Source organism: Ictalurus punctatus, chromosome 21, assembly GCF_001660625.3.
Source record: "Ictalurus punctatus breed USDA103 chromosome 21, Coco_2.0, whole genome shotgun sequence".
NCBI lineage: Eukaryota > Metazoa > Chordata > Actinopteri > Siluriformes > Ictaluridae > Ictalurus > Ictalurus punctatus.
Window position 1 is genome coordinate 13467178 of NC_030436.2, and position 12823 is coordinate 13480000.

The 12823-nt window shown below is 40.6% G+C and overlaps 3 protein-coding genes across 11 annotated transcripts in view; 2 read left to right on the top strand and 1 right to left on the bottom strand.

Annotated features, from left to right (window-relative positions):
• Positions 1-983, bottom strand: part of ppfia4 (PTPRF interacting protein alpha 4) — a 139669-nt gene extending 138686 nt beyond the window's left edge. For 6 of the 7 annotated variants that reach the window (XM_053674162.1, XM_053674166.1, XM_053674165.1 and 3 more), the window contains exon 1: positions 1-982. In XM_053674162.1, coding sequence (XP_053530137.1) covers positions 1-249 — 249 coding nt within the window. In that variant the 5' untranslated portion in view covers positions 250-982. The other variant, XM_053674163.1, reaches the window with a different exon arrangement.
• A 740-nt stretch (positions 984-1723) lies between these two features.
• On the top strand, positions 1724-10611 carry tmem183a (transmembrane protein 183A). 2 transcript variants are annotated; one of them, XM_017450942.3, is made up of 8 exons: positions 1725-1941; positions 2177-2266; positions 2576-2743; positions 3612-3771; positions 4644-4824; positions 5940-6020; positions 6196-6351; positions 9238-10611. In XM_017450942.3, exons 1-8 carry the CDS (start codon positions 1878-1880, stop codon positions 9421-9423), a joined length of 1086 nt encoding a protein of 361 aa, XP_017306431.1. In that variant the 5' UTR covers positions 1725-1877; the 3' UTR covers positions 9424-10611. The 2 variants fall into 2 exon arrangements, with proteins under 2 accessions (XP_053530142.1, XP_017306431.1); XM_053674167.1 differs by lacking the exon at positions 2177-2266 and having other exon boundaries at positions 1724-1941.
• Positions 10612-11205: 594 nt separating this feature from the next.
• Positions 11206-12823, top strand: part of tfeb (transcription factor EB) — a 48680-nt gene continuing 47062 nt past the window's right edge. The window contains exon 1 of one of the 2 annotated variants that reach the window (XM_017450815.3): positions 11206-11451. The gene's annotated coding sequence lies outside the window, so the exon portion shown is untranslated. The other variant, XM_017450816.3, reaches the window with a different exon arrangement.

Below are 12823 nucleotides of genomic sequence, written 5' to 3' on the forward strand. Positions count from 1 at the left end.
CTGTGGCAGCGCTGAGCTGATCTGTCTCTGGAGAGCATCCCTCTCATGAAGTGCCTCCTGAAGCTTGGCCTGGGACTGCACGAGAGCATCTCTGGTCTCGCGCAACGACTCCAGCAGCTTGTCTCTCTCGTCCAGCATGTTCACCATCAGCTGCTCGAAATTGGACTCCCCATCCGAGCCGTTCTGAGACCCTCTCTGGGAACTCGTCGAGTCACCCTCGTTGATGGTCGGCATCACTTCACACATCATTTTGCCAACCTTTTCAGAAGCCGGCTGAGAAGTCTGGGTCCGACAGTGAGTTCAACAAGGTGATGCTATCAAGGTGCTTTGATTTGGACAATCACTGCTTGGTATCACTCACTGAAGATGGCTTAACATTCGCAAAAATAAAGACAACCATACTGATTGTACTTTCCTGTTCATTTCAAAACCATGACTTTCCCTACACTACACTACTTGACCTTTTAGTCATTGCATGGGTGTAGGCTTCCTCCACCCTGACACTCTCCACCCTGTCTCCAGAGCTCCCTGGCATTTTTGACGGACAGATCACTTACGTGAGGACCACATCATCCAGCATGCTTCAGCCGTTTCAAAATCCTGCTGATTTAACGCCCACCAGTTGCAGAGATTATCGGCGGTTATCGTGTCCATCGCATCCTCCGGATCCCTTTGCCATCTGCCATCCGCCACGAGCCAACTCCTCCTCCTCCTCCTCCTCCTCCTCCTTCAAGCGCGCAGGAACGCAGCCGATCCGCTATCTCCACAGTAATAAAAACATAGCCTGGATTCATCCACGAAAACGCAGACGCTGTAGAAGGACACAGAGCCGATACAGTGCGTGGAGAAGCGCATGTCCGTCCGCGATCGCTCCAAAAACAAAAAAACAAAAAGAAAAGAAAAGAAAAAATACCCCGGCGTGTACCTCACATCAGCACCACGCGAGCGCTCTGGCTGTCATGCACACTAATCTGTCAGGAGTGGGACTGAAATAGCGGCTCCTCACGGCGCCCCCTGGTGGCAGCCTTCTAAAACTGCGCCAACTGGATTTTCTCGCATCGCTTCTCCTGTAACCTAAATAACAATATATTTATATATTTATGTATTTATATCAGGGGCGTGGCACGAGACGTCAGGGTGTCCGGGTGGCAACTGCTATACTTGAAATAAGCATTGCATTCCCAAATCTGACCTCAAGTCATATGTCTGACGGATATATTACTGGTGTGCACGACTTAATCTCAATCGCTTGTTATGGTTGATCAAATCCACTGAGTATTAGGGAATGGAGAACAACCGTAAAGTCGCGGTAGTATTGACATTATGAAGTGAAAGGAACAAATCTGATCTATTATAATTAGACATAATCAATTTGAATCTAAAAGTTTCACAAGTTTTTAAAATACATGTATTTGGAATTACATTACTTTGGCTACTCGGGACGTTGTAATTTATGTTTTCTCCTTGTATCATCATTATTATCATTATCATTAATAATAATTATATTATTAATGTAGTTGTTTTATTTTATTTTATTTTATTTTTCTATAGTCGGCCACTCCTTTAACTCAGAGTCTCCTATAATACAAATCCTCAGATGACGTAATCCATAATGCATCGAGAACGTGATTATGAACAACCGTCGCTCATTGGTCGCCTGTGCTCGGATGTAGCGCGTGATCCAATCACCATCGCGCGAGAAATCCGAACTCTCGCGTGAAAATCCGTGAGCGGAAAGGTTAGTTCCATAATGGCTGAAGATCCCGGAGGAGCTTATTTTAATTTCTCTCTCAATTTTCTCTGTTTTCTGTTACCTCTGCTGGAAATATGGCAGGGCACGCAGTCACGGTAGACAGTCACAGGCTCGCGTCGTCGTCATGCCCAAGAAAGGGAACAGAAAACGGCTGAAATTTCGAGCCGACGATGTTTGCTCGGAGTCAGGTATTATAGCTAGCAGTCAGTGTTAGCTAGCTTTATATTTCCCCGCAAAACAGTCTTACAAACGCGGATAAAATAAGCTCGGGAATCTTCAGCAAATCCCGTTTAACTAGTGCATTTAAACGGTTTGACATTTGTTTTATGTTTTTGAACTTAACTGTTTAGGCTACATCATTGATCTGGTTCTGAAACGGGAATGTAACTTCCGGTCTGTGTTGTCATGTCACTTTGATTACAGTAACGGTGGCTGACTATGCCAACGCCGATCCTGCCGTTGTCAAGTCCGGAAGATTAAAAAAAGCTGTTGCTAATGCGTTTGAAAAAAAGGGTAAGACACAAGTTAATAAAGGAGTCTGAATCTCCGTGTAAACCAGTTCTCTGACCCCTAAACCCGTGCACTAGTATAGTGAAGTGCAGAATGATTCTTTCTAGTCATTCGATTCATTCAGTCTAACGAATCGAATCTTCTCTCACTGATTCATTTAGTTGAGTTTCAAAGATGTGTTTGGAGGGTGTCATTGCTAGTTTGCATACTGCAAACTAGCTAATAAGGATCCAAAGGATAGTTTTTAAATGTTAACGTTTGATAGTTAACTATTTTATTTTTAAAAGGTATTTGTTGATGTCTTTGCTTCAGTGAAGCTGCTGTGTGGGTTGGAGGCTTCGCAAGGTCCTGTACAGGAAGTTCTGTCGTCAACAGCCGATGTAGCTAAAGATGTGAATGAAAGCAGTGAGGAGCTGGACTCTGAGGAAGGTGAAGGAGAAAGCAGAGGGTCACGTAAGAAGAAGAACAAGAGACGCAAAGGTAAACGTGCTTTCATCACTGTGCCACTAGCCAGGACTTTCAGTCTATAAGCATAAACGAGTGTGTATAGTGTAGAAAAAGAAAGAATGCTCGGGAATCATTTTTTGTAGAGTAAACGGAATGTCTCATGGCAATCTGCCTTCGGCTTTAAAAAAAAAATCTGTGAAAGTATAGGTCCTTATATTAACAACTGCATAGGATTGCAAATAAATGATTGCTAAAATGCTGTCTAGTGCCCAGGCAGTCTTTTTTATTTATTTATTTATTTATTTATTTATTTATTTACAAAAAGACTCATTCAGTCCCTCTAGGATTTTGAGAGCAGAAATTGGCACAAAATCAAACAAACTCTGCAATATTCGGAGGAGCTTGCAGTTTTATCAAATTACCACAGATTTGGGCCAAGATGCATCATGTGATGTCATCACAACACATATTCAGTCAAAGCCCACTTCGATTCACGTGCTTCCCAAATGAGTACAGCTAAAAGGTCTCATTTAACAACAAATGTCACTGCAAAAGACCCCGCAAAACAATTTGGTGCAATTGCAATTTCGCCAATTCAAGTAGTTTTGTGCAAAAAAAAAAAAAAAACATTTCAGCAAATTGCGTTGTAAATTTGGGGGGGAAAGCCTCACAAAATCAAGCATTTTTGGCCGCAACGTTCACAAAAAACCTATGCGAAATCCTCTACGGACTTATCATTGGGGCCTTAACAGTATTTGTGAAAGATCTAAAACTTTCACCATTCTGCTAATCGAGGACTCTCTATGCTGCTAAGGAAGTAGACCTGCAGAGGTTGATGAATATTTTTTTTGTTGTTTTTGTTTTTTGTTAAATGCCTGCCTCATTTTGTTGTCTGTTGTAGAAAATGGTGAAGGTGCAGATGGGGAAGAGTATCCCATTGATATATGGCATGTTCTTGCTGCCTACATCCGGCCAGAAGATGTCTGCAGGTTTGCACTGATCTGTAAGAGTGCCTGGACAGTCACATGCACTGCAGCATTTTGGACAAGACTGTATAAGAGGTAGGCCAGTTACAGCAAATTATCATTCTCTGTGTCAGTCATATAGATTACATAATGTATGATATTGGTGCGCCTTTTATTTACCAAACAGTTCTAGTGAAGCTGTTTATATACAGTATAAATAGCACATTTTTACTGTGGAATAGCAATATAGTTTTGTAGCAGAAGTGAGTAGAGTGTCTCTCAAAGACCAGATGTTTATAAGCTTTATCATTTTAAGCGAATTATAATACCAGAAACTTTCCTTGCTCAATAAAGGTACCATTTTAGTGAGATGTAGAGTCAGATTGTTTATGGCAGTGATGTGATGCACACAGCAAATTGGACTTTCTGTTTAAGTAAGCAGTAGATTTCTCTTCAAGAACAAAAGTTGTTCAGCTTTCTGGCAGGCGAGACTGTTCCTCTTCTCACCAAGACCATGAGATGCTGCACTGAATAGTCTCTCGCTCTCTGTACTGGTGCTTGGGGCAGATAAATACTTTCATGCAATCTGTGCAAGCAATGGAAAACGTAGCTGCCTTGTTGTGGCACTGCTGTGGATCGGGACGTTTTCCTGTAGAATCTTGTCAAACATGTCAGAATGTGAGCGAGTTTGCGCCTCATCACTTGCACGCACGCACGCACTGTTCCGGAAAAACGACGTTTGCTCTATGCTGAGCACCGATCCCTCAGCAGATACATTCATCATCTCCAGCTCTTCCTGTATCATTTCCAGTGCATGCTGCTTTTTCTCCGTATCAAGGTAATGTTCTTTAAATCGTGCATCTAGTAGTGTTCAATGCAACGATAACCTCTCTCTCTCTCTCTCTCTCTCTCTCTCTCTCTCTCTCTCTCTCTCTCTCTCTCTCTCTCTCACTCTCACTCACTCTTAGACACTACAGTCTTAATGCGGACCTCCCTCCTCGCCTTCAGCCTGGCTCTCTTTTAAAGATGCATTGTCTCCGTGCCCGTGTAATCCGCTCCCTGTTTCATCTCTATGAGCCGTTCAGCCTCCGGGTGTCCAAGAGTCCACCACTTCCTGAATCGACTCCAAGCACACTTCTCAATTCCAAGGTTAGCAACAGAAATGATGCCACTGAGCAGATGTGAGGTGTAAAAACACTCTTTAATAGCTATACCTGGTATAGGCAAACTAATTAGTCTAGCTGGTAATGAGGAGGTTGTTTGCCTTTGCCTCTGTAGCTTTGGAGGCAGAAAATCAACTTGACTGTATGCAGCCACAGTGGGTTAATAATTCCTTAGATTTATACAGCGCCTTTCTAGGCACTCAAAGCACTTTACGTTGTATGTGGGGGGGATCTCCTCAACCACACCCAGTATGTAGCATCCACCTGGATGATGCGATGGCAGCTATAATGCGCCAGAACTCCCACCACACACCAGCTATTGGTGGAGAGGAGAGTGATGTAGCCGATTCAGGGATGGAGATAATTAGGGGTCCATGATGGATAAGGGCCAACGGGGGACACCGGGGTGATACTCCTACTCTTTTATGATAAGTGTCCTGGGATTTTTAATGACCACAGAGTCAGGACCTCGGTTCAACATCTTGTCCAAAAGATGGTGCTGTTTTTACAGTGCAGTGTCCCCTTCACTATACTGGGACATTAAGATCCACACAGACCACAGGGTGAGCACCCCCTGCTGGCCTCACAAATACCATTTCCAGCAGCAACCTTAGTTTTCCCCAGGAGGCCTCCCATCCAGCTACTGGCCAGACTTTACCCTGCTTAGCTTCAGTGGGAAACTAGGTGGGAGCTACATTTTTGAATGTCCCAAAATTGCCAATTATATACTTTTAGCCGAGCATGTTGTAAATCTAGGTTTCAAAATGTATATACTTACTAATGTTTCACTGGCATTTTGTCCTCCATGTTTTTTTTGTTTGTTTGTTTTTGCTTTTGTGCTCAACCCAAAATTTGACCTGATTTGTGAAAAGTGAAAAAGCACTAGGCCTCATTCGAAGCTGTTCTGAAAGCTTGGATGTTTTTTGACATTGGAACCACTCTGCTGTGACCAAGCAGTCAAGAAGAGTGTAAGGTGACCTAGGCAGGAGTGTTAAAATAAAATAATAATGCTGCCAGTTGTGAATAACCACCCTTTCTCTACACTGCATGAGTAAAGATTATTATAGCATGACTGGTTCCCCTCTCCTCCCTTATTTGAAGTGTTTGCTGTTTTGGGTCAACAAAGTCTCCGGAACTAGAGCTGAGCCCATGTGGGAATTCAACTTCAAGTTTGAAAAGCAGGTATTTTTACACTCTTTACTAACATGTCTGTGAAGGTCATGAGTCATCCAGGTCACTTTCAACGAAGGCATTACTTGGGCTTATGACTTTGTGCTTGAAGTACTTTTGGATTTGTCTAGCTTGCTGCAAACACGCTGTCGCAAGTGATGTTCATATCGCTGTCATTAACTTTCAGCCAACCAAGGTGAAAAATGGCTGTGCTCAGAGTCTAGTGCTGCCCAGGCAGTATAAGGACGTCAATACGAACCCAGACTCGGACTGCTACCTCCTACGTGTCACCACTCTCAACTTCATCTTCACTTCTGTCGTCATGGGCATGACGCTATCCCTGGTCAGTGACACTACATTTACATGTACATTTGTCTGGTGCTTTTACTTGAGTTACTTGAGGCAGGACATACTTAAGGACTTTACAATTTTACAGCACATAGAAGTGGAAGTGTGGGGTTTTAATGTAGAATGCTGTCATGATTGTGTAACCTGTACCAGCAGAGTGTTTGTACAGTAGTTATACTTGCAAGATAATCTGAATAAACACTGATGTTTAACCACCGTCTCGCTATATGCTAATCTGATGCTTCTCGTGTTGCGTCAGTAAGGAATATATTTTTGAAGTTTGCACAGGCTGAATGAATGGAGGAGTCACAGGGTGGGAATAACACACACTGAGGAAAGTGCTATCTGCCGCCTTCTGCATGTGTGAGCTCTCGGATACCTGTGATTGGCTAGTGTCGCTCTCATGGACAGGGCATAGAGAGTATGCGATCTCTCCCACCTAGAGAACACAGACCAATTGTGCCCTCTTGCCTCTTGATCTCTACATATTAACATAGGAGTACACCACAAAGATGCACATAGAGCAGTCGGATTTATTTATTTATTTATTTATTTATTTATTTATTTTAATTTAAAAAATACCGATGAGCCAATTGCCATATGAATCTGGAATGATTGACAGTTGCGTAGGTGTTTTGAACTCTGATATTAATTGACTCCCCTGGAGGCCCCACCCCATCTCGCACGTAAAATATTTTAACTTGGTTTACGGCTCATAATATAATGAAATGATCAAATTATGACATTTTCTAAATAAACTAAAATTTAAAAAAGCGAAATGGAAGCCTTTTCACTGGTGGTCTCAGACTTTTGGAACCCCCTATTGTTGAATAACAAACTCAATGCACTCTCCATTTACCTTGGGGAAAATCAAGACAAGAGCTTACTAAATGAATTTCTTCTTATTTGTTTGTTTTTTTTTTATTGTCCATTTGCTGTAATGCATTTGAGCTGGCACAGACTTCACTAGTTTGTAAAACCTGATTTCATGTTATATGTAAATATGCATTAATGGAATGGATAAGGCTCAAGGAAAACTTGACCTTTTGTGCAAAGCAGAGAACATGGTATATAACATCGCAAATGTGCTTACAATTAAATAGGGACCTAGAAATAGTGTAGAATATTACATTTTTACATGATATTGAACCTTTTTTTTTTTTTTTTTTTTTTTTTTTAACATTCATTCTTTGTTTAAAATATTTAAAAATTCTAAAACTTTATATTTATTTCACATTTTAAATTAAATCTCAGCTTTTCAATGTGGTCTTATTTCTTTGGACCACACTCTATATATTGAACACCAGTTAACTTTATTTGTTAGGGATTGTACTGCAACAGGCTTGACTGTGCTTCTCTGTTTTGACCAATTAACTGAAAAATTTAGGGCAACAAAAAGTGACTCTTGAACCAAATTTTTCAGTTAATTGGTCAAAACAGAGCAGCACAGTCAAGCCTGTCGCAGTAGAATCTTGAGTGTGCATGTGTACAGGCACTTTGAGAAATGAAATGCCACTCGTCTGTTTTGGTTAAGATATATACACACTAAAGAAAGTGTGTGTATATATAAACTTTAAATTAATTGCTATACATAACATCTTTTCTTAGAATAGAAACTTTTCTAATGTAAACATTCCTAATGCAACGAATACAAACGCTCCTGCATGTAACCTGTCTACATGTGAACTAAAACAGAAAAGCTGGTGCTGGTGGCTACACACACAGGGTTATACTTTGTGTAATATCTAGTATAATATAAATAAATGAAATGTGTTACTCACCGTCCAGTTTAATGGGAACACCTGTACAACTGCACATTCAGTTAAATTGCATTTTATTTGTATAGTGCTTTTAACAATGCACATTGTGACAAAGCAGGTTTACAGAAATATATACATTTTAAATTGATCTCTAATGAGCAAGACAGAGGTAAGGATTGCATGGAAAAACTCCTGAGATGAAATGAAGAAAACTTGAGAGGAACCAGAGTCAAAACACTTTATGCCTATGAACCCTCCAGATCTGTTTGTTTCCCAAAGAAAAAAAAGCTGCAAATTACATTTATTCATTTAGCAGATGCTTTTATCCAACGCAACTAACAAATGAGAAAATACAAGCAAATCATGCAGAGTTTTTTGTGTGGGGTTTTTTTTTTTTTTTTTTTTTTTTTTTTTTTTTTTTTAAATGTATTTATTTATTTTCAGCTTTTCTTGCAGAAAATACTTGAATTGGCAAAATAGCTTTGCATGGACTTTCAGTGATGTTTGGTAGACAAGACTTTTTAGCTGTACTTTGGTGAATGAGCATTGTGATGTCACATAATGCATATTGGCCCAAATCTGAGGTAATTTAGAAAAATTGCAAGTTGACTTGGCCTCCAGTTTCCCCAGATCTCAATCTGATCGAGCATCTGTGGGATGTGCTGGACAAACAAGTCTGATCCATGGAGGCCCCACCTCACAGCTTACAGGACTTATAAGGACTGCTGCTAACATCATGGTGCCAGATACCACATCACAATTCAGAGGTCTTGTGGAGACCATGCTTTGATGGTCAGAGCAGTTTGGAGGGTTTGGCATGTCTGGGTTTGAAACTGTACTGGATATTAAGGGGTCATTTGCACTGTGTGGGGCTGCATTTAAAAGGTTAACCTGACATACATGATAATGTGTTGATATTAAACTAAGTGGGTGGTTGACTAGGAAATACTTTTGCTTTTTACCTTTTATTTCCTAATCACAAATCTTACCCCCCCCCCCCCCCCCCCCCCCCCAGCCTTCGCCAGGTGTCTCATACACCCATTGTTGACGCCCATTTTATGTTTTTCTTGTGTCTATAGAAAACAAAGTGCACTTACTCCTACTCTTTCTGCCTCTTTCAGTTTACCATAAACGTGAGCACAGACATGCGGCATCACCGGGTGCGCTTGGAGTTCCAGGATTCGCCCATACTCCGGGGGAAAAAGCTGCGAGGGGAGCTAGGTGTCCAGGTGGTGCTGGACCCTGTCCACAGTGTGCGTCTCATGGACTGGTGGCACCCTCAATTCCCCATGCCGTCTTGCGCTTAAAACTTCACGTGATCCGGGAATGACGATTAAGGCGTGCTTCTATCATTTGCAATCCTTCTGAACTTTTCTTTTCTGACATTTTTAGCGTGTTTTGTGCATGAGAGCAGCTGAGTTCATGGCACGTCTACGTGCACAGGTCTTGTGGGTTTTAGGGTTGAAGTTGCAAAAAAAAATTTTTTTTAATTTTTTATTATTATTATTATTATGTGTGTTGTGTGTGGTTTTTTTTTTTTTTCTTCTTTTTTTTTTTTTTTTTTTTTCCTTTCCTTCCTTCCTCCCCCTATAGGTTCCTCACACCAAGTCATTACTAGTCAAAGACTGGTTTAAGATTATGTACTTTTCTGAGGGTGTCTCCCAGTGACTTTTTTTGGGAAATGTATGAAAATTGTGTATTAGGTATAAGTATATGAAAATAAAACATGAGGAAGCATGTTGGCTTGCATGCACATTTCATTTCTTGCTTGTATACGCCCAGTCTAAATTGAAGCAAAACTGTTGTAAATGATTAAATATTGCCAAAAAAAAAGCATTGACACCTAGACATCCCTGATTCACTGTATCCATGCAAAAGAGATTTAGAGGACAAACATTTGCTGTAGTCACCTGTAATCTGTGATAATTGTGATGAAGCAAGAAAAGTTGAAACTGCAAATCATTGCTGTTTAAATGTTAAACACAATTAAACCGGGGCTTATTTCCCCAACAATCTTCTGATACTCCTTTTAAATGTTCCTCTGAGACTTGTAAGTCTGTAATGAGCTTGGCAGAGATGGTTTTACTTTTTCATGTCCGGTTCACTAATTAATGTGAACTATTAAATTAACTTTCAGCTCTGTGTTAACTGTAGGGCCATGGTGGTGGTGGTTTAGCCTCTAGGACCATGTGTTTTGCAGTTGAAAACATGCATGCTACACCGGTTAAATGACGCGTGGAAGGATTTGTATTGTACAGAAGTTTTTGCTTTTATGTTCATTGGGTCAGGTATGGTTTAATGTTTGTTTCTTTTTCTTTTTTCTTTTTGGCGGACAACTATTCTTAGGGTGTTAAAAGACTTTTTCATTATTTTGCTCAGGGGATGATGCTTTGCAGTTGATTTAATTTCATCAGCGGAAAAGTCGGATGCTTGATATTGAATGTCAGGTCATTGAAATGTTTATTGTAATAAATATGACAAGTTCCAACCCTTAACATGAATATTTCCTCCTCTTTGAGTAGAGAAGGGGTGTGTGTGTGTGTGTGTGTGTGTGTTTTTGTGTGTTTGAAAGGAGTGTTCTATAAACAGAAGAAATTTATAGCAAAGTCAACGTAGAGTATCTGATGTAAACAGACTTACTTAAAATAAATGAAGTTAAAGCCTGGTGCGTTTAATGTTGACATTTCTACATTACTACTATAGGTTTTTTGTTGTAACTAAATGAAACGGATCTTTTATTGAGTAGCAGAGATCCTTGTAGCTTTGTATCATTTCATTCGGACACTTAAAAGATGTTTAATATGGAAGCATTTAAGCAACGCAAACACTGCGCAACCCTAAAGAGAGAGAGAGTAAACACTGTTTGAGAATTCAACAAATATTTAATCTCGTGCTAGCGTGATATTTAGTTAAATGAACTCCGACGAATGAAGGCGCACTCGCAGATATCAAGACGCGTTCGTTAACACACTGGCTTGAGCGCGTGCAGCTCTTATAAAACACGTTACGCCATGCACGGCTCGCGCGCTGATTGGTCAGGGCAGCTGTCACTTTCATGTGCCTACAGGTGACCGACCTACAGCGCGAGCCACACCAACATCACGAAAACAAATAGCGGTGCGCCAAGGAGTATGACGACCTGAAATAATCGAGAGAGAGAGTGAAAAAAAAAAGTCACACAGGGGACACTTTTTTTTTCTTTTTCTTTTTTTTAGTAACCAGTTTCACTTCCACGAACCGGAGGAGGAAGCGATACTGACACACTGCTTCACCGTCACCGAGCTGCGCGTCTGAAACAGCCGGGTTTTAACTTTGTACTTTCTGACCTTCAGCGGGTGAGTGATATTACTCCATACTAATCCATGTGTGTGCGTGCGGCGCGGCTTTCATTAACACGGGATACTGTTTAGCTTCATTTGGACTTCATTTTAGGTCAGTATTTAAGAGTTATTGTCTTGGGAATGTCTTTAGGTCGTACTGAAAGTTGGTGTCAGATGTCATATCAGCCATCTCCTGTTAAAGAAGGCAGAGGAGAAAAAGAAAAGTCGGGGGGGAAAGTAACACAAGCTGACAGTATGTGCTACACGCTGTTTACGTTATTCAAGTCAGTGCTCAAAGAGTTTAGCTTACTGCTGATAGGTATTCAAAACTGTTTGGGGTTGTTTTTACTTTATAGTTATTGTTTGCTCTCTTTTATTATTATTATTATTATTATTATTATTATTATTATTATTATTTCTTTAAAAAAAAAACCTTTTGGTAAATCTGAGTGAAGAGTGATACCAGAACACTCACTCTGTCTGTGTATGTGTATAGATATATATAAAATTATATATAATATTATATAAAATGTGTGTGTGTGTCCATGTTTAGTTTATGATGTGCGTTATGGAAAGCAAGTTGTTCTACGCGTGCTGACCAATACGAGGCCGTAGAGCGCTCGCGCGCGCGCGCAGATCAGCCAATCACGGCGTGGTATCAAGCACAATATGGAGCGCCAAGTTATTTTTGTCCGCCGGCTCAACCTATCCTTTGGGGGAACAACAACAAAAACTGTTAGCCCAGACTGTTTGACAAGACGCTTGAGTGTATTTATTAATGCACTTTTAAGTGTATTTGTAGGAAAATCTTGACCATATTTGCAGGGTGGTGTTGAGGGGAAGATTAAAAGAGCATGAAGGGAAGGTACTGAGAATGAAAACTGTCCAATGAGTGTTTAGTGCTTTAACATTTCAGTGGTCTCCAATTATTGAAATTGTGCAGTAAATAAAGCCAGAAAATTTCCGAAGGACATGAAGATGTCTGAAACTGCTGCTATTCTACTACATAGTGCACTGCTTTAGGAGTGTTGTCATTTTGTAGTGAAAGTATAGGGCACTACTGAAATCCCACAATGCTCTGCTTGGGGTTAGTGTCCAAATAATGCACCCTAGATCGTACTGAAACACCGTAATGGTGAGTAGAGTGTAGGGCCTTGTGTAAGACGGAACGTTTGCAGTGAAAAGCTTGTTTCATGGTTAGCTTTTGTTCATATATGCTTCTAGATTGATTGTTTGGTGCTTTAAAAAATGTCCAGGTCTGGCGGTTGTAGTAGTGAATCTGTTTATTGAACGAGGTCTGGTCCTCGGATGCACTGTTTGTTTTAATCCCCCATTTACCTTTAGGTAGATATAGGGCTTTGAATTGAATTTAGTATGAATAATGCAA

What these genes read in the sequence shown, in the direction of transcription:
- tmem183a (XM_017450942.3), top strand. Translation starts at nt 1,878, where the DNA reads ATGCCCAAGAAAGGGAACAGAAAACGGCTGAAATTTCGAGCCGACGAT. An exon ending in TGGACAAGACTGTATAAGAG is followed by an intron (nt 3,772 to 4,643) that starts GTAGGCCAGTTA and finishes ACTCACTCTTAG; the next exon opens with ACACTACAGTCTTAATGCGG. An exon ending in TGGGCATGACGCTATCCCTG is followed by an intron (nt 6,352 to 9,237) that starts GTCAGTGACACT and finishes TGCCTCTTTCAG; the next exon opens with TTTACCATAAACGTGAGCAC.